The 27,006-nt window shown below is 36.7% G+C and overlaps 2 protein-coding genes across 8 annotated transcripts; both read right to left on the reverse strand.

The window, feature by feature from the left end:
* Positions 1-3,139: 3,139 nt before the first annotated feature.
* LOC105047412 (probable ubiquitin-conjugating enzyme E2 24) lies at positions 3,140-14,432 on the reverse strand. 5 transcript variants are annotated; one of them, XM_073259106.1, is made up of 11 exons: positions 14,026-14,423; positions 12,602-13,349; positions 12,303-12,424; positions 10,714-12,212; positions 7,250-7,390; positions 6,967-7,110; positions 6,643-6,873; positions 6,492-6,555; positions 5,987-6,126; positions 3,777-4,088; positions 3,140-3,624 (listed from the first exon to the last, which is right to left on the reverse strand). In XM_073259106.1, the coding sequence occupies exons 4-11, from the start codon at positions 12,199-12,201 to the stop codon at positions 3,361-3,363; spliced, it is 2,784 nt and encodes a 927-aa protein (XP_073115207.1). In that variant the 5' UTR covers positions 12,202-12,212; positions 12,303-12,424; positions 12,602-13,349; positions 14,026-14,423; the 3' UTR covers positions 3,140-3,360. The 5 variants fall into 5 exon arrangements, with proteins under 5 accessions (XP_073115207.1, XP_073115206.1, XP_073115209.1 ...); XM_073259105.1 differs by having other exon boundaries at positions 6,967-7,113; XM_073259109.1 differs by having other exon boundaries at positions 3,376-3,624; positions 3,863-4,088; positions 6,967-7,113; positions 14,026-14,432.
* Positions 14,433-22,056: 7,624 nt separating this feature from the next.
* LOC105047347 (large ribosomal subunit protein bL21m) lies at positions 22,057-26,517 on the reverse strand. 3 transcript variants are annotated; one of them, XM_010926253.2, is made up of 5 exons: positions 26,008-26,511; positions 25,836-25,916; positions 23,117-23,218; positions 22,536-22,610; positions 22,057-22,452 (listed from the first exon to the last, which is right to left on the reverse strand). In XM_010926253.2, exons 1-5 carry the CDS (start codon positions 26,443-26,445, stop codon positions 22,381-22,383), a joined length of 768 nt encoding a protein of 255 aa, XP_010924555.2. In that variant the 5' UTR covers positions 26,446-26,511; the 3' UTR covers positions 22,057-22,380. The 3 variants fall into 3 exon arrangements, with proteins under 3 accessions (XP_010924555.2, XP_010924556.1, XP_029121062.2); XM_010926254.2 differs by lacking the exon at positions 23,117-23,218 and having other exon boundaries at positions 26,008-26,514; XM_029265229.2 differs by lacking the exons at positions 22,057-22,452; positions 22,536-22,610 and adding an exon at positions 24,048-24,090 and having other exon boundaries at positions 26,008-26,517.
* Positions 26,518-27,006: the final 489 nt, after the last annotated feature.

The raw sequence follows: 27,006 nt of genomic DNA on the forward strand, positions 1-27,006 counted from the left end.
AGGAAAAAAATGGTGGGGTTTTTTTTTACGAAATCCAAGAGTCCAAGACTATTCGATTGTTCATTTGTTTGTTCTGTTTCATTCCGCAGCAATAAAGCAGCAATAAAGCATGCAATAAAGCATGCAAGTAGGAAGAGATTTTCCAGCACCAGCTTTAGGCCAAGATTTAGGTTTTCATCATGATCGACGTATTAGTTTATGTCAGTATCAAAAACTCATTTGATGCAGTATAATTTACATCTCAAACTATAACCTCAATCAATGTAAATTTTTTTAACTCAAAATATTACCGTATATTATCAAAAATCATGCAATTTTTTAATCTTATTTATTATTTTAAATTAATATTCTCAAGGTATGGTATTTAAGAAGTGAAGGCCGAAACTAAATTTTCCTTCGACCTCTTTGCTATGTCCAATGAACTAAGATTTGAAATGGGATCTGATAGATTTTCATGTTGTTTAATACTTGATATCAATTTCAGGATCTGTTGAATATGGTAGACCAAAAAAGACATCCACATTTTAACAATTAGATATTTACAATATATTTAGTTGGAAAGAGTTGAGCTCCAAATGAGAATAAACATGACTTCTATTTCAATTGTTTGTTCGATATAATTTTATTCTGATTCTAATTTAGAAGGGTATGAGAATGATATAATCCTCCAAATTTAATGCTATATGATGTCTGATTCTATCTTTCCAATGTTTAATTCCAAATTATTATATCTCTGATTATCAGATATACCTAATTTCATTTAATTTCAATTACAAACTAAATATATTGAAAAAATATGAGCATTCTGAATTAAGGTTGGAATTGAGCTTGAATCGGCCCAACATCGTGTCACTATAGCCCAATTAATATCAAGTTGGATTTGGGCTTGGATATAAAGCACATTCTTTTTTTTGAGTCAAGCTTGGATATGCCGTTGGCATAACCTAAGTCCAGCCTGAGCTAAAATTCAAACCTGATCCCCAGCTGGATTTCAAGCACAAGTTTAGCTCAATGGGTCTAGCTCATCACCGTGCATAGAAATATTCATGGACAATAGTGACCTTTCCAATTTCAGCCCAAAAGTTTATTTTTATTTACGACTTCTCAAATTATTTAAGTCGTTGAGCAAGAGAGAGGAAAGAAGAAAGACTGGGAGCAAGTAATCGCTATAGAGAGACTTGTTGCTTGGATTCTCAAGCACCCATACCCATCCAATAGCCCATACTCACATCCATCTCCCTTTTTCCCCGGCCTTCGCCACGGCGACCCGTGACCTCGACTATTTGGTCCTTGCCGTCAATGGCAATGAGGAGAGCATGAACACCCTCTGATGGGCCCTCCAAAACCTCTATTTCTAACGCACCAGTAATGACCCTATTGTTGCTAGCAAGGCTTGGAGTGAGCCCAGCACCTACATCATTCTCCACATCTAGTCCCCACCTTCCATCACCACCGGCCTCAACCCCAGATCTAACCCCTTCGATGGTCCCAGTGCAAGGCAAGCCAGGTGAATCAGGGCCTGCTCAATTTTTGCCCCCAAGGGGAGTTGGCCCAATTAGGTTTGGGCCAAGCTTGGGCTTGCATTTTCCAAAATAATTAAGTCTAAGCCTAGCCTAAAACCCTTCCAAAAATAAATAAATAAATAAATTTCAGGTCAAGCTCGAGTAGAAAAATGGCCTGATCCGGTTCGGCCCAATTCTAACCCTAATTCTGATTCACTTTCCAATCCATTTCAATTCTGATTTGAATCATAACCAAATGAATTCTTAAATTATCATCTTAAAATAATAAAAAATTAGATTTAAAATATTTATGATAAATTTGTTATCCCGCTTCCAAGGTCGCAGCATAGATACTTATGTATCTAAAGGTTTCTTTTAAAAATAAATAAATAAACAAATAAAGCAAGCTAAACCAAAAGTTCAGTCCATCTCAAGCTCAGCCACTCACCTAGATCGTCAAATCAACAGTTGCTTAAAAAAGCTGGCTTTCTCCCAAATAGAGCATGAGAAAGTCTCTTTTTTTTTTTTTTTTTTGGTGAAACATGAGAAAGTCTCTTTGAACGACAAGGCTCTCTCCCAGTGTTCGTCTGTTGTAAAGCATTATGTAAAGTTGTTGAGGTGATGCTACGTCCATTTAGCACTACTGTACCTACAATTATAAACCATTTATTTATCAATCTCTTAGCTCTCAGGTTCAAACTGTTTTCTAAAAGGAAAAAATAAATCGATCTGCTTCTAGCATACAGACATGAAAGGCACCGACAACTACGATTCCCTTTAATACGATTATAAATTTTTGATACAAAATACCACTTGTTAAGGTTAGAAATACATTGTTAGCCTTTTTCATTAATTTATCAGCGTGGTACTAAAGCTCAAGTTTGTTAGTTTATAAGTATGAATCCCTTATACGCTAGAATTCTTCTTCTTCTTTTTTTTTTTTTGGTACCTGGTTGTCATACTGCTTCTGTTTTAATATCCATAAGTATGATTACATAAAAGCAGGTGAGGAGAGTTAACACTCGTATACATTGTTGATCTGTTCTCTATAACTTAAGCTTTTAAAATTGATGGATTTGTTAACAGTATAAAACGTTTAATTTTAGTTGGTATTATCAAAATTGTCATTATTATTGTTATGTGGCATTTAGTTTGAGAATAAAGTAAATATAAGGTTTGGAATAGTTATTCAAATCAAACTTGCTAACCAGCTATAACCATTCAAGGGGAAAGCTGTCATATACTATTCCGAGTCTTAAAATAAAAGGGAAAGTTGTCATAAACATGAGCAGCAAACTAACACCAAATAGCAACCGAAGCTAGTAAATTAGCATTGGAGATGTCATCTGGTGAGGGGGGAATTCAAGTAATAAACATGGTGATATTTAGCAGGCACATATGTATATATATTTGCAGGGGCTATAATACTTCATGCAACTCCCCAAAGAGATTCATATATTAAATAATTAGGGGCTTAAAGAAGGGTAGTGTAGGGTTGCTGAAGGAAGCGGCTTTCTTGTCATGCAGGTCAGTTCTGCTTATTTCTTGGAAGGAAAAAAGAAAATTCTTCTTTTAAAACCTAACCAAGATTGGTGCATATAAGCAAAAGATGCAGAAATATCAACAGTTTCAGACCAGCAAACACAAAAACTCCTACTTAAAGTTACAAAATGGCAACCCCAGTATCACACTGGACATAGAATTCGGTGCACAGCATTATGAATAGAAAGCAAACCCATGTAGTTTACTGCTGTTTTGACAAATATTATTTTGATGTCTCTTCAGCAACATGACCAGTCATAATTAAGTACACACTGGTTTTTAAACCGTTTTAGACACACCCATATCAGTACAAGTCTTAATTTGTACCAGGAAATTGATTAACTTCATCAAGAAACTGACTGCAATCGATCCCCCTTTCCATGAAGGCCGCTACAAGCTTTGGGTAAAGCTTTGCAAGCATGATCTTGAAACCATGGGAACAGTGCTTATGACCTTCATCTGCCACCTTTCCACATTTGTAAGCATGTCCAACCTGGGCACCATCCAAATAAGCTTTGCAGGCAACAAGAATGTGATGTGACCTACGAGTAAAGTGCTCCTCCACAAGTGCCTCGAAATGCTGCATTAGTTATAAACATATGTCAGCTAAGTTCTAGGAGCTGCTGAAGCTACCATGCAACCATTTTAAAGGATGATAGCAGAAGCAGTCATATCTTCTAAAAGATTCTTTACACTTTTAAATACTAATCCATGTCAGAGATGCCAGGCTACCTTAGGCGGTTTCTGCAAGAGGTATAACATTGACTTGCATGACAATATAAAAGCATTCTCATTATACGTGATGGAATTCTTCTCACCCTCAGCTCTACCCATCTGTTTGTCATATCCGGCCTCATTGAAATATGGTTTCTCATTGAGAACAAGGGCCTGAATCGATAGCAGTACTTGAAGAATGGTGGAGCTTTCAGGATTCCAGACTTCAGTACCAGTACCCATCCATGTCTTGAGAAGGCTTAGACAGACCTTTCCCGACTCATATAAGTTCGGGTTCAACCGAAGCCCGCCAGAGTTGTAGTGAACCAGCTGCACAGAAAGAGCAGTTCCTATTTAATAAAGTGTTTTCTCTAAGATTCAGGTCCAGTACAGTATATTTTTATAGGCTTTCATGTTAGTTCATGATAATATAGGCAACAATGAAACTGCATAAATTAACCAATTCCAAGTGGATAAGACTATGCATTTGAAGCATTATACGTTGACTTGTGGGGGTATTGCCCTACAAAGCAAGAGATCAACTAGAACCTCTAACTGTTCTGTTCTACTTTAATTCAGGGTATCAGTCTTTAGCACAATCAATATTCACCGAGGTTTAAGATATGATGAAAATGGCATGAATGAATGGGACACAGTTTCTCAAATCTTTGCTTTACACAGGACTCTTTTTTTGTGCAATTTGATGGAGTTCAGTGGTAAGGTGTGCTCCTGATGAACCGTATGATGTTTTCTCATGGAAAAAAGATTACAGGATTTTGCACTAAAAGCTAGTTTAAACTACTTTGGGTTTGATTACAGATGCATAGCGCATATAAGGTCTATTTGTTGCATATATGCAATTTGAACTAAAGAATATGAAAAAGAAAATCAAAGAATGAACCTGAAAAGGAACATATAGAAACAACTTCATCCCAGTGATTTTTATCATCATAGTTAACCAGTACTCAGTGGAAAAACTATTAGGGTAAAACAGAGTATTTTGTTTAATATAAACGCATGTTCCTTGACATTTTACTATTAACATGTTTTGAGCATGCATGTATTCAAGTTGAACCAGATCAACTCTCATTTTAGTTTCCCTGTATTATTTCTGCTTTATTCCCAATGTGTTCCTTGAGATATTTTACTGCTAACATTTTTTTGAGCATATAAACATTCTACTTGCACCAAAGCTTCTCTCAGTTTAATATTCCATGTATTGTTCTAACATTTTATGTTTATTAATTTAAATGTGGAAAACCGTAGAGAAACTATAAAATCTCCTTCATTAATATTTAATCACAGATACATCCAGTCTATGTCAGATTTATTTATATATGTGTTCTTGTATTAGATTCAAATACATATACCTGTCATCTTCTACCACAAAAAAAAAGCACCTGCGAATGTCAAATAGTAAGGCTCATAGCTTGCCAAATCCAGATATGAGTAGTAGAAAAGGACTGGTATTCACTTAATTTAACTGTTTATACTCAATGCTTTTTTAACTATTTATGATACTTTATTGATTTCTCACGTGACTACCCCAAGAGACAAAAAAAAAAAAAATTGTATTGAATAATGTTAATGATAAAAAATTTTACAGTGCAACTAATACTGACTCAGTTACAAATTACCTCAAACATTGTCTGATGTTTTTTCTGTAATTTTCCTATGTTATCATCATTCACAACCATTGCTAGTTTAAATTTCAAGATGTTTGAAACCATCTAGCACACCCATCCATTTGATACCCCCTGATCTATTGCTAGATTGAATTTCATAGCCTTATAGACCAATATGGCTCTTCGTAGGTATCTGAATGTTATATTCTCCTTGTTGCTGATGCTATCAAAAACTACCAGAAAGTTCCATGGTTACATGCATATAAATTAGGTGCAGTTGACATTGCAAGCATTACAAGCTTCACAATTAAAAACAAAGAAAAAACTTGAAAATGTCTTTTCTGCGAAAAAGGCATAAAAATATAGAAATTTATAGACAGAACACATCTCAAATAGGATAAAAATAGCTTGCACATGAGAAAGCAATTATGCAAATAATATAGTTGAGCATGAAATTCTCACACACACATAATTGAATCTTACGTACCTTCTATTAAGCAACTCTAACCCTCTCCCCCAATTAAAAAAAAAAAAATCTAAGGATCTACATATTTGAATAGCTGTGATTGAGCATAAACCATGACTATCAAATACCATACTTACAGGTGGTTCATGAGGATAATCAGGAGGAAAGAAGATATCAAAGAAAAAGAGGCCATCATGGTAGGGAGTTCCAGGTGCTCCAACAATCGATGCCCTCAAGAGATCCATTCTTTCCTCATAAACTCTGACATAAATACTATCTGTGAAAACACAAAGTGTACATGCCATTATCAGCAGAAATGTTTGTGTGTGTACATGTACTTGATAAGTTGATATAATGATTACTATAAATCCATGTCGAACCGAATATACTTGTATCAATTCATTTTGTAGTAAGAGAGGGTGAGCCTTGGTACAATAGTAAGGTTGGGTGAGCCTTGGTGCAATGGTAAGGTTGCTCTACAGTGACCTAGGTATCATGGGGGAAACATGGAAACAGCCATCTACACAAGGGGTTAAAGCTGCATACATCTGACCCTCTCCAAACACTATAGTGGTGGAAGCCTAGTGCACCGGGCTGTCCTTTTCTAAAAAAACAAAAGCAAGAACTAGAGTGAAAATGAACCTGGTAGATCTTTCTTTAGGATGCTCCATTCTTCTTGTACCTTCTTCAACCAACCTCTAGTTCCCTGAGGAGAATAGGAGGATAACATAAATGAAATTGGAATGCCACTAGCCACTAGAAATGATTGAATTTGACAGACTTGCATCAATACCTGGGATGATACCCAGCCACCACCAATACCATTCAGAAAATGATGATCTGAGCAATCATCAACAGTATCAAATTGCGTGAAGATTCCTGGTCTGTCATTGCCTGGTAAAAATGTTGGTTGTTCACTTTGTTTAGCTTTTTCTATTGGCGGCTTCAAACTTTTTGGATCTAAATCTTCTAGATCCAATTGAAGTTCTTTTGTCTCCAGAATCTCATATTCAGCATCTTTCTTCTGGAGAGGAAAAACATTTGAGTTTTGGATTTTGAAGAAAGAATTCCAAGAATACAAGTTTTAGTAAGAACAGTCAAAGTAACCGCACTTAACTGAGCCAGACAGAGAAGTGGAACCACGAGAGCCAAATAGACTTGTAGCGACATTTGTTAGGAATCCAAAAGCTGCTCGGGGAAACAAAGAAACAGTAGTTTTCCACACATCCTTTATGCGATCTTCACTGGCATTGTTTACAATCTTCTAAAAAACATTTTTTAAACAATTTAATCCACTTATCCAAGCAATATGCAATGTGTGCATTTACAAAATACAAATGCATTAGATGATTGTATGTTTGTTTTATTTGGAAACGGGAGTTTGTTGATTGAGACCTAACCTTTTCTTTCTTATGCACTAATTGTTTCTCTTGCTCAGCTGTTTCCTTACTGACATTTGCAGGAACATATTCCTCAAGAGATAATGGTGTTGAAGCAGGATCAAGAAGCCTATCCAATCCAAATATTTCAAATGGCTGAACCTGAGGTAGTCACAAATAGCAAGTAAAGTGCTGGTCTCAGGCCCTTCAGTTTTATGGATATGAAGACAGCATAATCGACAAAAATGCATGGATCGTATGGTGGCTATGTATTGGACACCATGGACTACTTGCTGTATACATAACTGACAACACCTGCAGAAAGAGTGCTGCCAAGACCTAACTCTGTGTATGACAAACTTAGAGAAGATAAATATATATTTATCTAATAGAACATGAAGAGAAAGTCAAAGGAAAAAACACCAAATAGAAATATATTTGGTCTGGCAAGATTAAGTACATCCAAGAGGGCAGCAATTTATCATTCTCCATGATGCAGTAGAATAACCTGCAAAGAGAACAGAGTTTACGGAAAAAGGGACTTCATCATTCTTTTGCACAAATTTTACGACCACAGCAGCAGCCCCTATAAATTCCATATAGGTAACCAGTCAAAGAACTAGAAATCACCAATGTTTGCAAGCAACATAACTATTAGGAATAGCGCAAGTGACCTTATACCTGAGAGACTGGATTTGGAATAGCCACTTAATCCTGGGTTCCCATGAAAATTTTTGTTCTGCTGCTCCAGGCATCACCCGCATCTCCTACAGATCTAAACTTCCAGAGGTTTCAGCATAAAACTTCAATGTCATCCAGCCTGGCCTCTTTAAGAAATAACTTCACTCCAATTTATTTCCTTTCTGATATTACCCCTTCCTAAGATTCTTGACTGCATAACTTTTCACAGGACATCTACCTGAGTTTGGTCTGATTCATCATATTTTACCTCAACCGTTTACTAACTTGTAGAAACAAATATGACCTCATGACAACCCCTAGGACCACCACTAAAACAGAAGTCCTTCCTTTAAACCTGCAAGAATGGCCAGTCTTTTGCCTTTGTCCCCACCTGACAATCATTGGTCCTTTAAAACGTACTAGTTTGTTCATCAAATCCCGAAAATTCTTGACCTTGATATTCATACAACTCCATGAAACAATTTAAGTTCCTTCCCCGATGACTTTGAAGGCCAGATCATTAACCATTAGATCGCACCAACTGTTCATTGCTTGTAGATCTCAAACTACTCATTTGTGACACATGACATAAACATCTCCATAGTTAAATGCAGCAATCATTTTGAATTCAAACTTTCAGCAACCCCTTCTGGTCCAAAACTTCTTTAGCCAGGTCTTAAATACATGTGCACTTACTCCTCATTGTTGCACATAACATTTTATCTTACCTTTAACTGATAGCTTTTTTTCCTTCCAAATTAGTGACCTACCCTTCTTAAACCCAAGTCCCTTCAAGGGAATAAGATAATCCCATGTGGCTAGGTTTTCACTTCAACCCTCAGAATAAAAATAGCGTGGCCAGGTGATCATCTCCAGGTTGCTGGAAGATGGTTGTGATAATATGCTTGCAAAATGATGGAATAAATGTGAGAAACAAAAACAAAGAAAAGAAAAGAAAAAAGAAGCATCCTTGTCTTCTACATCCATTTCTGCACCTAAGAGATAGCGCTTACTAGTTCATTGAAAAGTAACTAAGCATAACCAAATGGTGCTCCTGCCTTCAAATTCAATTCTCCCAATTATCATTATCCATAGATGTCACTTGCGTCATCTACCAAAGCAACTTCAGCATTCTGTATAGGAGAAAGAAGCCTAGAACTAAAAGCAGTATAATTTAGTAAAATATCTTAATTTGTTTCTGTGGAAGAAAAGCAAAACCAAGGAGCTAAATGAAAATGAAACAGCAATTAAAATTGTTTTGGAGGAAGTGCCACAAGTAAATATGTGGTTCAAGCAAGAAATCATCTCTCGTAGGTAGCTGAAAATCTTTTGAGTGAGGCAGGGTGTACCGGAGTGCTCAAATTCATCACAGCTTGAAATAGAAACTCATAGAATTTCCAATCTATTCAGGATAGTTGGTGTCCAGACTTGACCAAGAATCCTGAAACTTTTTATGGACAGTGTTCACATAACATACTCTGAAAAGACCATCATTGGGTCCAAAATACACCTACTTGAACCAATTTGGAAGTGTGCTTATGGTGTCAATACTACAAGAAAGAAAGTTGACAGATAGTACAGGATGCTTGCATGTATTTGTAAAAAGCAGCAAAATTTTTTTGGATTAACCTTGCATTGTGTTGTCACAGTTTGTAGACTGATACTTGCACAAGCCAAAAACAAAAAGAAGTTATTTGTCATAAATATCATGAGTCTCCATGACAATTTTTTTTTTTACTTTTCTAATTTAATGTTTCATGCTTGGACAACAAGCCATGTGTTCTCTGTATCAGAATGAGGTACAGTGGTAAAGAAACTGGACATACAGACTCTAATCATGTCTTAATCTTCTTTACCCAATGTTCTAGTCTTCCAGCAGACCAAACATAGAAATCTAAAGCAGGATTTGGAGTAGAGACAGAAACAAACATTGAAGTTATAAGGGAACAAATTGCTAAAACAGAAGCAGAACCTGCAATTCTCACAAATGAGCTGCTAGAAAACAATTAAGTGGCTGTATCTTCATAATACTAAATATGGAAGCTGCAAAAAGATACATATTACCCAACTTAGAGTGATTGTGATGAAAACATCAGCAGAAGAACAGTTAGTCAAAGTTAAGGTTCAAAAAAAGTCCACCAGAAACAAGAATTGTCAAGGGCAGCACCTAGAAGAGACTTCAGGAATCAAGGTTTTCTCTGACCTACACTTTATAAGACAATCAAGGTTAATGACATGGCTTCAGAAAGATGACAAATAATTAATTACCAGATAGCCGCATGTTTGTTCTACTGGCCTCAACTAATAATGTTCGCACAACTATGGTAGCTAAGCATGACCACCGAAGAAAATACAAGTACTATGACCCTTTTTGTTGTTTATTGCTAAAAAAGTGGAAAAGGTGAACTCTACTTATCTTATCATGAGGAAGAATGAAAAGCATTTTTTTCACACAACACAAGGAACTTAATGATACTCTCATTGTCAACCAGACAGTTACTTCCGTTACATCCTTTCTTACCAAAGCTGGAGCAAATGAATGAGAACAATGTAGCAAGCCTACGGTATGTAAAACAACCTGACTATTCTCTTCACCGAAGTAAAACTGACTGGACAGTTTCAGAAATTTTCTTTGAGGAGAAGAGCAATAATGAAACTTAATTGTAGACACTAGACAAGGTATTCAAGTTACTTATATCCAGGTTTCTGTTGAAGCTAACATATTTTCTTGATCAAGAAGATATGCTAATATAGGAGTAAATTCAAATTTAACATGATATAGTCATCAGTAACATTATGCTTACCTTGGATATGATACCACTACCCCATCTTACTTGAATACCTTCATCCTTGTAACCAATGACATTGCCTATATACGATGAATAACCTTGAAAATTTTCTTCATGAGTTTCACCAACGTGCTTCTTTTGAAGAGCATCTTTTCCTGCAAGTGTACTGTTTAGTGCTTGCTCAGGTAGATTATGCCTCTGTCTCTGCCCAAAACCATGGACCTCAAGATTATTTTCTATATAATCAAAACATGGAACATGTCTGAACACAATGTCACCAATGCAAAAGGATATGTCAGAATTTTCAACCAGTTCATAAGCGCTAACCATCTCCACACTAGATGCACATCTAAAATCAACAGCCTGTTTAACTTCAGGGGCTATCCATTTCACATTCACAGTCCGTTCATGTGCATCCACATTTTTCACAATCCCAAGGCGTTGAATCCTTGGAACATGCACATCCTCTGATATGATCTTCTCCAACACAAACTGTTCTGGCCAAAAATCATGATCACCAATATTGTTCACTGGGAATAAGGTTTGTGGGTCTATACCAAATGCGTGCTCGCCATTTTGCCACAGGACATCAACCTTGCTCTTGATCTTTGCAATGACATACATCTGCTTAAAGTCTTGACCATTTACTCCTAATTCCTTCTGCATTTTGGTAAGGTTATTCGGGGCAGCATTCAGAGGTGCTGACTTTTCAGCACTCATCTGTGTATCATGAAAGTAATCCACTGGAAGATTACAACAATCACCAAGTTGCCAATTAGCATATGCAAAACAAGACAGCAAAGTAAGGTTTGTTGGATCTTGGTAATGAGGAGGAGTTGATGAATGGATGCCCCGAGCATTCATGACAGAAGCAATCCATTTAACATGCACTGATCCTACTTCCACATGGCAAACAGTGCCTTCATCTCGACTCACCTTCCATGAGCCACACAACCATCTCGCTGATTTGGAAATTGTTGGAATGTTAGTCCTTACACGCTGACCTGGATAATTTGGGTATGGTGCATCTTCGAAAATGTCCAGAGGAAGAGACATTAAAATTTCTGAGTCTTTCACCAATATTTCACACTGTGCCCCATCGTCGAACAAAATTGTAACCAAATCAAATACTCTCTCCACCGTTCCAAGCCATGACCCATGAACCACGTAGTCTCCAGGTGCAAAGGACCTGACCCTAAGAAGCTTCTTGCTGTTTACATCCTTTATCAGTTCACCAGAAATCGTCTCCAAATCTACGATCATATCAACATCCATGACCCGGCCTAACTGCCCTGAGGGATCTGTGACGGAGCAGACAATGTCACCATGTACATAGCCTCTTTCGAATGTGAGAAAGTCATCGATTTTCCCAATGCTCTCATCCAGACTTGACAGGATGCTCTGAGCATGCCCACGAAATGCAGATTCAGTGTCATCTTGGTCCTCACTGTCACTGGTATCTGTGTAGGTCTCACTGTCTGAGTCAATATCAAGCATATCCATCTTTTAAATTCCTGTAACAAGTGATTAGATCTGTTTCAGCATCTATCATATCACAGGTGCTAACCTAGACAGCTAATGTCAAAGAAAACTAATCTGTTCACCTGTTTAGAATTAATAAGGGACTGAATAGATGGCACGCGAGCTAAAAATTCTGATATAAGCACCAGGCCAATCTTTCTACACAAGATAATCTTCCAAATAATGTATGAGGTGCCAGTAATTCCTATATAAGGTGCCAATAATTCTTATAGTTAAAAGTAAGTTAAACAAGTAAAATAAATGCTGCCATGAGGGGAAAATCTCATAAAATATTCAAGCCACTCTAAACTTACTAGCAGAATATTCATATTTTATTAAATTACAGAGAAAACAAGAGAAAGACAGGAGAGAGTTCGCTTACCTCTAAGTTTGTTTTCAGAAGTCAAATTGATTTGTAGAGACAAATAGGTAGCCACTAATACAGAACCAAAAATTTTATGGTCGAACTTACTTCTTCAAAGACAAATTTATGATATCACAATAAGTAAACTCAACGTACAAGACACCAACTGGTTTTTTATCACCAATATGCCGTTATGTTTGATAAGCCCAAGAACTTGATGCCAAAGGAGAACTGCCCAGATAAAAGATACAGGAGTTTGACCTGTATCTGATTCTGTCACTGCCAAAGGAGATTTGCCCTCGATAGAGAATTCATGTACAAGTTGCCAAAGGAGATTTGCCCTGCATAGCAAGTGAAATCTTTCTTTCCAAAGGAGATTTGCCCCAAAAAAGAAAAAGCACAAGCCTCTTCCCTTGCAAAGGAGATTTGCCCGACAAAGCAGAATATGCCACTTATATTGACCACAATTAATATTCCAGAATAGCTAGTTTGCTTATAATGGACGCTTTTGCTCAAACTAGTATTTATTCTGGATAATCAACGCCAAAGGAGATTTGCCCTAAACAGGAGCTCTTCTAGACTGTGATAAACTGCCAAAGGAGATTTGCCCAACAGAGAGAAACCATTCCTCATGCGGCTTCAAATGCGAAACATGGCTAGAAAGGTGTAACTTAAATCACTCCACATCCTGTGGGGGAAGAAGATACCATCACCCGACCAGTCATCTGCTATGTAACCTTTCCTTTGAAAGAGAAGTCGCCACAATCTGTATATTATCTCAGAAAGCAGAACCATCCACGCAATTAACCAATCCATGACTTCACTTACAAAACAAGGATATGTAAACAAATCTAAATTGCAAAGCTTTGCTCAAAATAGATATATTTTATTGCAAATCTTTTCTTCGGATAAAAAAGTTCAAGGTCGCAAAGCTTCGGTAATTTTTCTTTCATGTTAAAAAATAAATAAATAAGCAAACTTCAATAATTTGGAGACGCATAGATAACAAGGACATTGAACTATTACGTTTGATGTAAATAAAAAGAGAAAATGATTAGAAAGAAAAGACCAGTGAAGGCAACTCAATCATATAACTGAAAATAATTAAACTAAGTATCTAAAAAAAATGAAGGAAGAAAGAAACCATCTTACAAAAAATAACAAAACTAATCCAATACCAGACTGGACTGCAAACTGGAAAGCATGAAAGAAAAAATGATCTTTCTTAGAAACAAAAAAAAAAAAAAAAAAAACATGATCAATCTGCTGACAAAAACCTCAATTTTTTCTGAAAAAATTCTACTCTCCCTGAATATAACTTGCCAAAATATAAACACTTTTGATCCATAAAACCAAGAAACAACACAAAGAAAGAAACCTAAATGCAAAAACCACTCCAGAATAATGAAATTCGCAGCTGAAATATAAGTAGAGAGCCATACCACGATCGCCGAATCCGCAACTAGAGCGAAAACTACGATCCACTGGCTTCACTCTTCCTTCCCTCTGGCTCCTCTCGCCAGAGAGTAGCAAAAAAGGCGTCGGCCAACGGGCAAGTAAAGAGAGGAGAACAGGAGAAGCGAAGAGAAAGAAGGGGGGCGTTTACACGAGAGGCCCGATCCGTCCCCAAGCCACACCCATCAGCCCATCACGCCATTCCCGAAGCCCCCAGCCATCACCGGGCGGCGCCGAGATTGGAGCCAGACCCCAACCCCAGCGATCACCGCCACCTCTGTGCGTTGCTTCGCTTCAATATCGTTGATTGCGGAGAGCGTCGTGGATATTTCAAACGGCACAGAGTTTTTCGGTTCTTCTTTCAAAATGTATTTAGAAAATATTTTATTAGCAAATGGTTTTTTTGATTGCGGTTCAGGTTTTAGGCGGCAAGTCACTGTGGTAGGCGTCCTTCTGAACGTCTTATATAAACTAAAATATGGTATGATGGACGTGGCAATGAACTTTGGTATAATAACATGTAACTCCTTTACATTTATTTTATATTTTTATAGTCCTTTTTGGTTTTATAGTTATTTATCATGGATTTAAAATAGCAATTATCCCTTTAAAATGACTATCATTTGACTTCCTCATTCTTCGTATAATTGAAATTGACCTCTTATAATATACTATTCTACAGCATATTAAATAGTTTTGTTGGGGAAATCCGCCGACCGACTGCCGGAGGGCCCGACCGCCGGAGGGCCCGACCGCCCGACCGACGGCCCGGAGGTCCCGACTGCCGGAGGGCCCGACCGCCCGACCGGCTGACGATCCGACCGCCTCCGTCGGACGACTCCGACTGGCCGACCGACCATCGGTCGGGACGACCGACTGACGGGAACCATCAGCGGCTAATCGCCAGCTGTCCAACGGCCCGTCGCCGACTGGGGGTATGTCGGGCGTGACCATCCCGACCAGTCGAACCCCAAGGTTCAATGGCCGACTTACATGATGCTCGCCGACCAATGGAGGGGCCCGACACCACTTATCTGGCTACCGACTTTGGGTCGGTCGGCTCCTCCAACCGCCGTACAGCCGCCAGACGTTGTCAGCTCTGACACGGACATGCGGCACAGTTACCTAGGGGCATTGTCCCGCCGAGAGCCGGGTCAACCCTGGTGATTAGACGGCTACACGGCGACGTGACGTTTTCACGACGGCTCTGACAGCCCACAGTGAGTTGACAGTTCCTCATTTGTCCGCGCCATTAATGACGGCGCCATACCTACTCCACTATATATACCGGGGAAGGCAACAGTGCAGGATCGATCCGCTCCGTCTCTCCTGCAAATGCAGGCTCGCCCCTCTTTCTCTCTCCCTCTCTCAGAGCTCCCTATCTACATTTCACTGTTGTCCAGTCACCTTTCTGACTTGACCGTCGGAGGGTCCCCGCCGGAGCCGCCTCCGGTCAGTGTGGACTTTCTTTTGCAGGTGCACGCTTCCCGGCGATCGGGCGACGAGGCGATTGGCCGCAACAAGTTTAATGTTATTTGTTCATTACTGTGAACCATATAAATTTTTAAAAAATATTGGAGGTTATACAACCAAATATCCAAGAGATCCCCAAAACATATTCAAAAAATTATCAAAATATATGTATAGAAGATGTATTATATATTTTTATTAAAAAATTATCAAAAATATATTCAACGAACTAGCAAAGCATATTTGAAAAATTTATTATATTATATTTTTCATCGAGAGGTTACCAAAACATATTTTTGGAATATTCGTGGAACCCCGAGTTTATATAGTTATTGAGAAAAAAATTTTAAAAAAAAAATTTTGAGATATATTGTTACATATTTTCATCCTTATATTTATTATCATTATAAGTAATTATAAAAAATATTATAAAATAATATATAGATCTCACCAAAACAAGTTGGGAAAGAAATTCTTCCCAATTTCAATTTTTTTCTCTACTGTTATATTCCACCATGATAAGTAGAATTAGGTTATGATAACATGACTACATTGAACTTTTGGTTTCCCATGTAATAAGAATATTATTTGGATCTAATAATGGAGAAAGCCTGATAGTGTTGGTAGTGCAAAGAATAGTTCAGTGACTTGATGTGGTGGCCAGATGGCAGTATAATGAGTTACTAGAATTTGATCAAGCAATAGCCTCTAATGATAGAAAAAGAATAGCACTTACATACCTTCAAAAGTAAAACAGTGATCCTTTGTTTATAAAGAAAAAAATTGAAAGACAGTGCATCCAACGGATTATCTATCCTAATGGTTTATGGGATTTATTTTTAGTTGATATATAGGTGAACCTAGAACATTCATAGTACTATATATGATTTTGAAGGATATGGTGATCACATGGATGAAGACATGATTCTTCCAAAAGGAATGCACTATATTTGCTTTGTATGTTATATGCAATTTGGTTAGTATCTAGATAGTTAGACATCATTAAATACTGATATTAATAGCATAAAGTGGGAAAAGAAGGAAAAAAAAAAATTGAGTTGGCAAATGAAAAGTTCCATTCACATTATATTTCTTGTTTAGTTTTGAGCCAAAATAGTAATTCCATTGTTTTTAAATTTATCAGCTCTTAGTTTTCCTTCATAATGCAGCCAATTTTTGTCGATCTGTATGAGTCTCTTCTCATGTTTTTAGTCTTTTGGACTTTTATTCTCATCCCTGCCCTTCTCGCACATCGTCTTTGGACAAAAGGGTATAAATGAGCATCTTAAGCATTAATTTTCTTTGTGCTTTGCTATTTAGAAAAGATCAAATCAACTTCTCAATTCATATACGTTTTCAGAAAGAGACAACTCAAAATAAGCTACTTGAGCACTAAAGCTCTCACTTTATGCTTATCCACTCCTCGTGGTCTTCTAAATATGGGAAATATTTTAGGTGGGTATTTGATTCGTAATTAAAATTAGAATCAAAATCGAATGGAATGAAAATTAAAATAATTATATATTTTGAAATATTTAATTTATGATTAGAATTGAAATAAAAATTTAAATTTTTTAAAAAAATTGAGATTAAGTTTTAAAAAAATTAAATCATTCTTATTCTATTCTGAAATCGTAATCGAAATGAAACTTTCGTCAACTAAATGATTAGAATTAAAAATTATCTATTTTTATTTTCATTCCGATATCAATACTCTCCGATCAAACATCTCTTAATAATATAAATTTTTTTTAAAAAAATTAAATCTATATTTAATCCTCCTATTATTTTTTGATCCTATAGTTCCGTTGAAAATCAAGCAATAACAAATCACATATCCGCCATATGACTCCTTGAAAAATTCTGTGCCATGAACTCCGGCCCCAGTACATTGAGTGCCATCATTATCTTTTTACAGTTTGAAATTAAAATATTTTTCATAAAAAAAAATATTAGAATTACATATGCTGGTAAATATAACAGAAATAAATTAAATATGATACGGGTTATAATGATACATTCTCGTCTCATAAGGGAGGCACTTTTAAAGCTTAAACCTATCTAAATAATGAAAATATGGGTTAAGTATACATAAAATCAGCAAAAATTGTCAGCAAGATTCATGAGAATTTGATGACCCAAGAACAAGATGACAATAGAACAAGATGGACTAAAAATAACGATATCATTTTTTAAATTTCAAATTCCCGAGCCTTATTTCTTCTAACCCATCTTGAATTTAAAGTCTTAATCGTTTCTTAGGCATTTATAATCTGAAAAATACATGATCAATAATCAGTAAGTTCTAAAATCATTCTAGATTGTAATTTAGCTGAATTTAACTCTGAAAGACTGAAAATATTCATTTTTCAAAAAAAAGAAAAATGTGTATAATTTTCCGGAATCTGATTGGAATATCCCCTTCGCAGTTGAGCCATCCAAAGTGGAAAGGAACACTTGGCTGTGCTCCACCTTCCGCGAAACGAGGACCACTTATCTTGCCGATGCACAGGCTTCGTGGGACCCCCAGGGTCGCGTGGCATGTTATACACCGTGGGATTTGCGGGGTCCAATTGCATCTGGTGCATGCAATACGGAGGCCATCGAATGGCCGGGACGGGCAGCTCTTTCCGTTATCACGTCATTTTTGTACCGCTGACACGGTGGATTCCACGGAAGCCCTCCTGGTGATTCAAACTGTCAAAGCGAGTCCTCTCTCCCTCCCACACCATTTTTACGTAAAAAAGGAAAAAAAAAAAGAAGCGGACAGCGAGTACTCGCTCCTCTATACCCAAAACATGATTGCATGCCTACGCACAGTTAGCCTTGTGCATATCAGAAATTATTTTGGCAAAGAGGGGTGAATTGCCTCTAATTTACTGCAGTATATGCATGTAAAGGGCTGTAGTGGTGTAAAAGAATTTGCAAGCATGGAGTCCATCAAGAAAACCCATGCAACGTCATCTATTTAACAGCATTGATCAACATAAAGAGAAATATATAGCTATAAGAAATTTTTTGATTTATGAACTATCATTAATTAATTATTTATTTTATTTTATTAAAAAAAATCGATTATATTATCCGGATTAATGGATATGTATGTAAGCTCAATATTACCAGTGATACTTATGTTTTGGACTATACAGATATTATGTTGGGTGGTATGGTGAGATGGTACAATGTAGGACTGAACTCGATTTAAATCTGTAATGAGAGAGCCTGTCAGGATTAGTTTTTGAATAGTTAGATCCCTTCTTCACTTTCTATAAATATAATGAGATTAGTTTTCAAGCTTATCCGATCGAATAGCCATATGTTGAGAGAAAGCTGAAGAAAAAGATTTGACTTTTGATGTTCGTTTGAGCATCTGAGATTGATCTATTATTCAGAATCTATGGCGAACATATGTACGCATCTTAAATCTTAGAATTATTCTGTGTTCTAAATTTTGATGAGATTTATGAATCTCTTACATATAGAGATCTGATCTTGAATTAAGATTTTGTGTCCTAATCTTCTACATTAGATCTATGGGAGAATTCCAACAACATCATTTACTTTACAATGCCAATCACAATTTTATCCCATGAATTTGATCTCACCCAGTATTGATTCCATATAGGGAGGAAAAATCATTGCGAAACAATTTGAATTGATTTGGTCAGTTTTGATTGGTAAAATTTTAAAAATGATGAGATCAAGAGAGACAAAAAAAAGTTCTAATAAGTTGCTTATTTTTCCTCCTGGGAGTAAATTGGATAGGTCCAAAAACCCTAGCTTAGTTTTATTTCAATATAGTAAAATTCCATTTCATCTAGAGATGAGCATTTGGCTAGAATCCCCTTAATAAGTTTATATAGGAAATATTTTTTTTTCTTACTTTCATAGTGCACATTGGTCTATCTATCTTCAGCGGTTGGCTGGTCACTGGTTGATAAGCTAGCTAACGGAAGATTAGCACATCCATCACAGAGAATTACAGAAGCATTAACTTAGTTTATTGAAACTTAGTTTATTACTTTTTGATGCTCCACTAAAGTTAACTTTGTTTGTTAGTGCGCAAAGATATCAAATGACAATCATGAATAAGCTAGATGCATAGAGCTCATTGATTATTTAGACTAGTTTGATCAAGCTTCCTTGCCAACTCTAGGTTTAATGGGTTCCGACTCATCTAGAAAGGTGCTTACAGAAAAATAAATCAAATATCTGATTTTTTTTTTTTTAATGTTTATTGGTGCAAGCAAGGAGCTTTCCCTAATTTAGTAATGATCAAATTGCTAACTTAATCATTCTCGCTTTTACTCCCAATATTGTCTCTGAAAATCTTCATGTTCTATAAATTATGGTGACTTTCTTAGAAGATATCCTTAGATGAATTTGTGAGAGTTTATTTCTTTTTCTAATTCCTTGTCTTTAATCATCTTACATTTATTATCTCCCTTTGTCTTTTCCAAACAGTTCTCCTAAATTTGTTAGAGAGAGAACTGGGCGGAACTAACTATAGATTCATACCAATTTGCAATTCCTTTTATGTTAGCAAAGGCAAAAGCATGAGGATCTATACGTGAGCAAGGATAATGGATCAGGAAATGTGTGGCGGCTAATAATCCGACTGCAGGGTAATCTTACAGTCATTCTATAAAGTATCAAACAACGACAAAGTATACACACGTGTTAGCTCCCCACTTGTTCCATCAATAACCAATGAATAACATACATCATTAATCCTAGTGTATCTTTTTTTTTTTCCTTTATCGAGGTTGGATACAAGCAGGACATTATATCATTCTGATATGAGTGTAGTTTAAAAAATAAAAATTATCTCGTAAAGTTCAGAAGCAATCATCACCTTTACATCAAATTCAATCTCCGACGTGCTCGACGGTAAAAAAATTAATTCAATCCATAACATTGTTCATTTTTCAAAATACATACCGAATAGATGATGCAGCGACATGGCGAAGAGACTTTCAGATATCTTGAAATTAACATCTTTATCTAACAACAAAACACTAGAAATTCTCTCTTACTGGAGTTAGCTCACCATCCGATCTCACTTTAATAATTTATTATGAATGCTGCATTAGCATTCTTCCATCTTGCACACCTATAAAAAATATACACTAAACCATCCACACACCATTAAAAAATATACATAAACCATCCACTACACTAAACCATTTTTTCTACATTTCGCAGGCAATAGTCCGATTTGACATGATCTAATTTTGACTCAGAAGCAGCCTTAAGTTCCAGTTTTTTCTTTCATTCATCACCTTGATGGAATTACGTGGGTAACCTCCTCCCCGTTTACCCAAAAAGGCTAAATTTGATTTTTTTTTTTTCCAACTTAACAAGATTTCAAACCAAACTTCTTAAGTTTGAGCTTCATTTGCCAAAATTTAGATGTAGATGATACTGCTGGATAGAAAAGTGAATGAAGGATCAGGATCAGGATCAGGATGAGCATGAGCTCCATCACCCGAAATATTAAATGCACACGGGAGCTCTCAGACAGCTCAAAAGCTGAAGCGAAAAAGGCATCTTATGATGTGTCTGATGGAACGTTAGGAGCACTTTTGAAGTATATTCTCCAACGCAAATCCGGACGTCTCTAAGCATATCTGTGGTTGGAAGCGAAACACTGCTTCACCGGTAACGACCCACAAATAACTAGCGAGAATGTGACATTTGTTCTTGGTCCAATGTGCATCTGGGTCCCCGACCATTAACCTTTTACTCCAATGGAGGTGGGGGGGGGGAGAGGGGGGGTGGGGAGGAGAGAGAGAGATGTGAAAATTGGGTCTCCAAATTCTTCAACTAAATACCAGATTAAGTTCAGCAACTCAGAAATCTTGCTCAAAAATTAAGTGCAGAGAATTGGTGCAATTCAGAAGGGGTGTGATTCATGAGAAAATTATTCTGTTGCTTTTTTATGTGATTTGTATACTGTATACACATGGAGAGAGAGAAAAGTTATACATCAATTAAGTGATTGTGTTTTATTAAATTAATAATTTTCTTGTTGGCAGCACTACTTTATTTTAAGATCTGTCAGGATGCATTTGAGGTAGAACTAGTTTAACAATTTAGCAGCTTTAGACGCACACCAAGAGTTAAAAGTTTTTAGTGTTCATCAATAAGACTATATTATTCAAGTATCAGAGGCCCACCATGATTGGACTATGGGGAGATCCTCAGAGCATCACAGTGGAAATCTTATCACTCCAGAGTGGATGTTAGATGAAGTGGCTATTAATATATGACAATTGGAAAGTGGAGACAGTAACGAATCAAAAGAGCAGAGCTCCATGCTTTCATGGACCCTCTCCATACTAAAAAGTGATAGAACAACCCATCATTGCCCACTAAGATTGTCTTTTTTCCCCTCTTATTCTTAAGTCAGTAGTGCCCATATGCGATAGCAGCTAGATGAAAATGAGAATAGCCAAATTATCCTACAGACCAAGATTGTACAAGCAAACACAGATCTGGCCAGCATGGGAGAGACAATGGCAACCTTGTTGACAAGATGAGGAAGATTTTATCTGCACTGGGGAGGCTGTTTGGATCCTCAAGAAAATTAACATAGAATATGGAGAAAAATTCAGTTTCCAAATCGGCATTTCAGGAATACAAATCTTTCTGGTTCCACTTGAACAAAAATCATTCTTCTTCCAAGGATATGCCAAAAGATTTTGACTCAGATGCATGAATGGATGTGCAAGTCATTATTCATTTTCCCAAAAAGCTCACCTGCAGCACTTGAAATGACAGCGAGATGTGCTCTCTAGATTGTCGGGTAAGCATTGGCGACCTAACCAAGTGCTGCAGTATTGCCCATTTGCTGATCAATGACATCCACGCTAAGCATTGGTTGCGACATTTGCTGACTTTCCTATTCCTTGGATGTCAGTGATTCTTAACTTAGTCAGCTCCTGAAAACATAATGGACCATGGATAAGAACCAGTTCTTGACAGGCCAATAATTTAATTTCCCTACTGAAAATATTTGACTTACCTGGCGATGGCCTTTGGTTCGACGATAGTTCTTTCTCCTCTTTTTCTTGAATATGATCACTTTTGCATCTAAAGCCTGAAAAGGAATATTTATACTTGTTGTTATAGGGAAAATGTTTTACAGATCTTACCAAAAAAAAATGTTTTACAGAACAGCAGAGTAGACAAAAACCATTAAGTGGCTTCCATACATTCTGAAAATCTTGTAGTACATAAGAGTCCAATAATGCACATATATAATGGAATCATCCAAGTAATAAGATTTGATTTTTCGTTAATATATCATTTTGTATAGATTTTTGGTCATTCCAAGCCATATCAGTTTTAAAACTTGTTTTCTTGAAATCAAGCAGTTGGATGCAACAAAAACTACAAAGAAATACTACTAAAAGAAAATTGAGGTCAGCTGATCATTTGCATGTTTTAACACTCTCAAATTAATAAAATAGCTTAAGGATCACTTTGAATTGTTACAAATATTGATCACTGTTCATACCAAAAACAACTACCTGGAAAAAAAAAAAGCATCTTCATTAGCAAAAGGAAGAGAAAACACAAAAAATAAAAATAGACTTCTCTTACATGCTCTTCAACAACAGCATTCACAGCTGCATCAGGTAATACTGGCCTACCGATGATTGTCTGAGTTTTTGATCCCAGCATCAGAACCCTGTTCAAAATTAACTGCAGACAAACCAACTTGACTCAATAGGCAATAATAAAATCATGGTTCTGACATCAGATTGGCAAAATAAAGCCCCATGATTGGCCTAAGATGTATGCATTCTGACAACTAGATAGTCAAGAAAGAGTTCGGTGCATCAGAAACCATGAAAGAGAAGAGTTCAATGCATCAGAAACCATGAAAGAGAAGCTTTAGGAGACAAATAAAAAGAACAATGTCAATATCAAAAAGAAAGAAATGAACAATAAGTCCCAAGAGATCGCATGAAATTAGGCTCCACTTTGTTGTAAATAGTGCACCCAATCAGCCTGGAAGTAGAATAGAGAATTAAAGAACCCATGATCACTCACTAAATGACATAAGGTCCATATCCTCAAAGAATCTTCTTTCATGCAGTTCAACATGGAGTGGCCATCCCTCAAGATTTCAACAGGCCAACAAGCACAACACCACAAGCACTCCACAAATCTGTGCTTCCATCAGCTCCACAACCTTCATGCATACCATGCCAGCCACCTCCATTCTTGCACCCTCCAAGAGACTTGAACTCACAACCTCCCACATACAGCAAGGACACTTAAAGAGTAAAGGCTCATAAAAGAGAGTCGTTATTGCTCCACTTCTGATCCCATGCCAAAATGAAAAATTTAGCTTCCTTGGTCACACTATGAATGAAAGGCTATTAGTCATGATGCTCCAATTTTAGGTTTGCAGTTTGCACTGCCATACCACCAAAGAAATTAAGTTGCAAAGTTCTTCCCAAAGTCCCCAATATGAACAACCCAACATCAAATAAGAGTTCCCTAATAGTCAAAATGAACAACTTACGCACATCCATCAGTGCTAGGTAACTAATCCACATGCCAAACACCTGCAGTGAATCATTGATAAGCACAGAGAAGGGAGGTTCAATGCAAGGAAGCTATTTCTATGTATCAGTAAGAAGCCCTTCTACAAAGCAAACAAAATGTAGAAAAGATCTGAAGGATTGGTTTGACAATATGTTGCCATGTAAAATAGATTTTAAACTCATTTCCCCTTATTAATTATAAAGATAAATTTAGATTTAATGCAGGGAACCAGTACAAGACAAATGAACCATCCATGGTGACTCCTCAACTCTGGAAGAAGAGGAGTGGGAATGAAAATGGAAGAATAAAGAGAAGGATAAAAGAAATCTTGTTAACTTTCCTGATGGATCTATAGCTTCTTAGGAAGGCCTAATTCCTATATAGGCCATGACAATTTAAACCTTACGAATCCAAGACCTAATCCACATCATTGATTTAACCAAAATGACCATAGCCCTTAAACCAAAATTTTGATTAAAGAAAGAACTTTGGGTTGTCTGCACATGCTTGAAATCAGAAAGAGATTTCATTACATCATATGCAACATCATAAATATCATAGGGCCTGCGCATGCTTCCATCTTAGGTGAGGAATACAAGGCCAACGCATATTATTAAGCAAACAACTTAACATCTTGGTCTGGTTATATATAAATTATATGCAAATATGCACCAAACTACTTCCAAAATAATCCAAACTAGATGTAGATGTACTTCTACAGTGTAAATTAACCATTCAGTTGATGATACTGAATATAAATTTTCAAAAAAGAAAAAGAAACTGATGGAAGAATTATTAGGAGTTGTTGCTCTATTCATTGGAATGTGGACATTAGATATGGGGCACAAGCATGAAATGGCATGAGAAAAAATGACTGAAACAGAAACGTATTACATAATGAAAAGAAACACTGAAAGTAAATTAAAGAAAGAATGGCAACATAAAGCAGTGAATCGACTGAAATAAGCAATATTGATGAAGGAATACAAAACAAAGAACTACTCAATGTGGGTTTGGTCATGATAACAACAAAAGAATTCCATGATGTGTAAAGAAAATCCAAATAGGGCATGTAAAAAGATTGAAAGTACAACCAATGTCTGAATGCCGGTGGCACCAAAATGCACGATAAAACCATGAAGCATTCAGTAATTAAGGATCTGATCTTAATTATGAAGAAATGACAGCACAAAACTCATACAGTCAACAACTGGGAGTATGAAACATGGGTTGTAATGGTAGCTTGAGTTTGTCTGTGTAGAGCCAACTGCATTCTTATGCTTTCATATCTTAACTTGACAGTACCAGGGTAATTTAGATTAGTTCATAATCCAAATACGATCCCATGGGATGATATATTATCATCTACTGGATAATATCTTTACAGATGAAATTGTCATAAATTTTGCCTTAATCCCTTGGTTATAGAGATGATTCTGCATACACCATTGGTTTTATATCAACTAGTCAAACTATTGAGGATTTGCAATCTGCCTAAGAATCAACTTTGGAAAAGTTTGAAAGCATATTTTATACATTTGCAGTTTCCAAGACAGAGACTGCACAGAAGGACAATCAGGTGTGCGTCATTATAGCACTCACCGCCTTTTCTCAAACCAGAACACTATTACTACCAAATTATCAGAATCTGCCATCCAAAATATTATCCATTGAGTCGAGCAAACAACATATCAAACAGAAAACAGAAATAATCAACAGACAAGGGGGAAAGAAAAAGAGCAATCCATGAACTAAAACATCCTACCTTGTCATTAACCTCGCAAAATTTCAATCTTTCAGTGAAAATGGAATCCCCATTGCTGACTTTGAACTGATGAGAACCAATCTGAACCAAATAAACAAACTAAATAATCAAAAACCTTTGAACCAATTGCAAAAACGATAGGAAAGAAGGATTTCTTTTTCACCATTCCCACCTGAACAACAGCAAAAACCGGTTCATATGGTTTGAATGGGTTTTCCGACGGATCCAACGGCCCAGTCACCTTGTACCCGATCTCAGACGCTTCTTTTATCTTCTCTTCCTCCGATTTACCTCGCTGAACCACGCATCTCGAAGCCTGAGCCTCGCCACCCTCTTCCTCGCAGCTCTCACCCCCTTCTTCCTCGTCTTCCTCCTCCTCATCGGACGGATTCGTCGGCCGAGAAGACAAGTGGCGCGTGATATTGAATTGAAGGGAATCGATGCCTCCGAATCCGGCGGGAGAATCGAAGGAGTTCAAGAGAGGACCTCGGAGGGTCCGGGGACCTAGAGCTCGAAAGATTAGGGTTTGGGGGTTCTCCAAGGCGGCGTTCGAGAGGAACCGAGATCGGAAATGGCGTGTGAGGGAAGCGAGGCATCGCCGGCACGCCATGATCTCTCTTCTTGTTCTCAGGCTCCATAGAAGAGAAGAAAGAGCGAGGGTTTAGCTGGGGTTCCGTGTTCTCCCGTTTCGGATCCGGACTTAGAACATAAACCCGTTTCCATCAAAGAAAAAAAAAAAACGGATTGCAATATTATTATTTTATATTTTAATCAAGAAACTATATTAATATTTTGGCGATGAAGATGGTCCCCAAATGCCAACTCTCTTACCTAATTAATATTGGAGGAGATCCGGGAAGAGAAATTCAAGATTTTTCTATAAATATTTTAAACTTTTTTAAATTTTATTATTTAAATATTTTATTTTTTTATTATAATTTTTAATTTTTGATTTTTGAGCTCTTAATAATAGACTTTAATGAATCAGTAAAAGTCCAAACAATCATGTGCATTTATTTTTATTTTTTTCTCACTATTGAGCTTCTTTATGAAGTCCTTATTAAAGATTTTGATGAATCAATAAAAATCTAAATAATCACAAATACTCATACTTGGATGATCATAAAAAAGATCATTTTGAGAACTAATTTTTCACGTCCCATCCAAATTT

This window comes from Elaeis guineensis, chromosome 6 (genome assembly GCF_000442705.2).
Source record: "Elaeis guineensis isolate ETL-2024a chromosome 6, EG11, whole genome shotgun sequence".
NCBI lineage: Eukaryota > Viridiplantae > Streptophyta > Magnoliopsida > Arecales > Arecaceae > Elaeis > Elaeis guineensis.

What these genes read in the sequence shown, in the direction of transcription:
- LOC105047412 (XM_073259105.1), bottom strand. Translation starts at nt 12,201, where the DNA reads ATGGATATGCTTGATATTGACTCAGACAGTGAGACCTACACAGATACC. An exon ending in GTGGCTGGGTATCATCCCAG is followed by an intron (nt 6,556 to 6,642) that starts GTATTGATGCAA and finishes TATTCTCCTCAG; the next exon opens with GGAACTAGAGGTTGGTTGAA. An exon ending in ATTATCCTCATGAACCACCT is followed by an intron (nt 4,089 to 5,986) that starts GTAAGTATGGTA and finishes CTTTCTGTGCAG; the next exon opens with CTGGTTCACTACAACTCTGG.
- LOC105047347 (XM_010926253.2), bottom strand. Translation starts at nt 26,445, where the DNA reads ATGGCGTGCCGGCGATGCCTCGCTTCCCTCACACGCCATTTCCGATCT. An exon ending in CGGTTTTTGCTGTTGTTCAG is followed by an intron (nt 25,917 to 26,007) that starts GTGGGAATGGTG and finishes TATTTGGTTCAG; the next exon opens with ATTGGTTCTCATCAGTTCAA. An exon ending in GAACCAAAGGCCATCGCCAG is followed by an intron (nt 22,453 to 22,535) that starts GTAAGTCAAATA and finishes TTATGTTTTCAG; the next exon opens with GAGCTGACTAAGTTAAGAAT.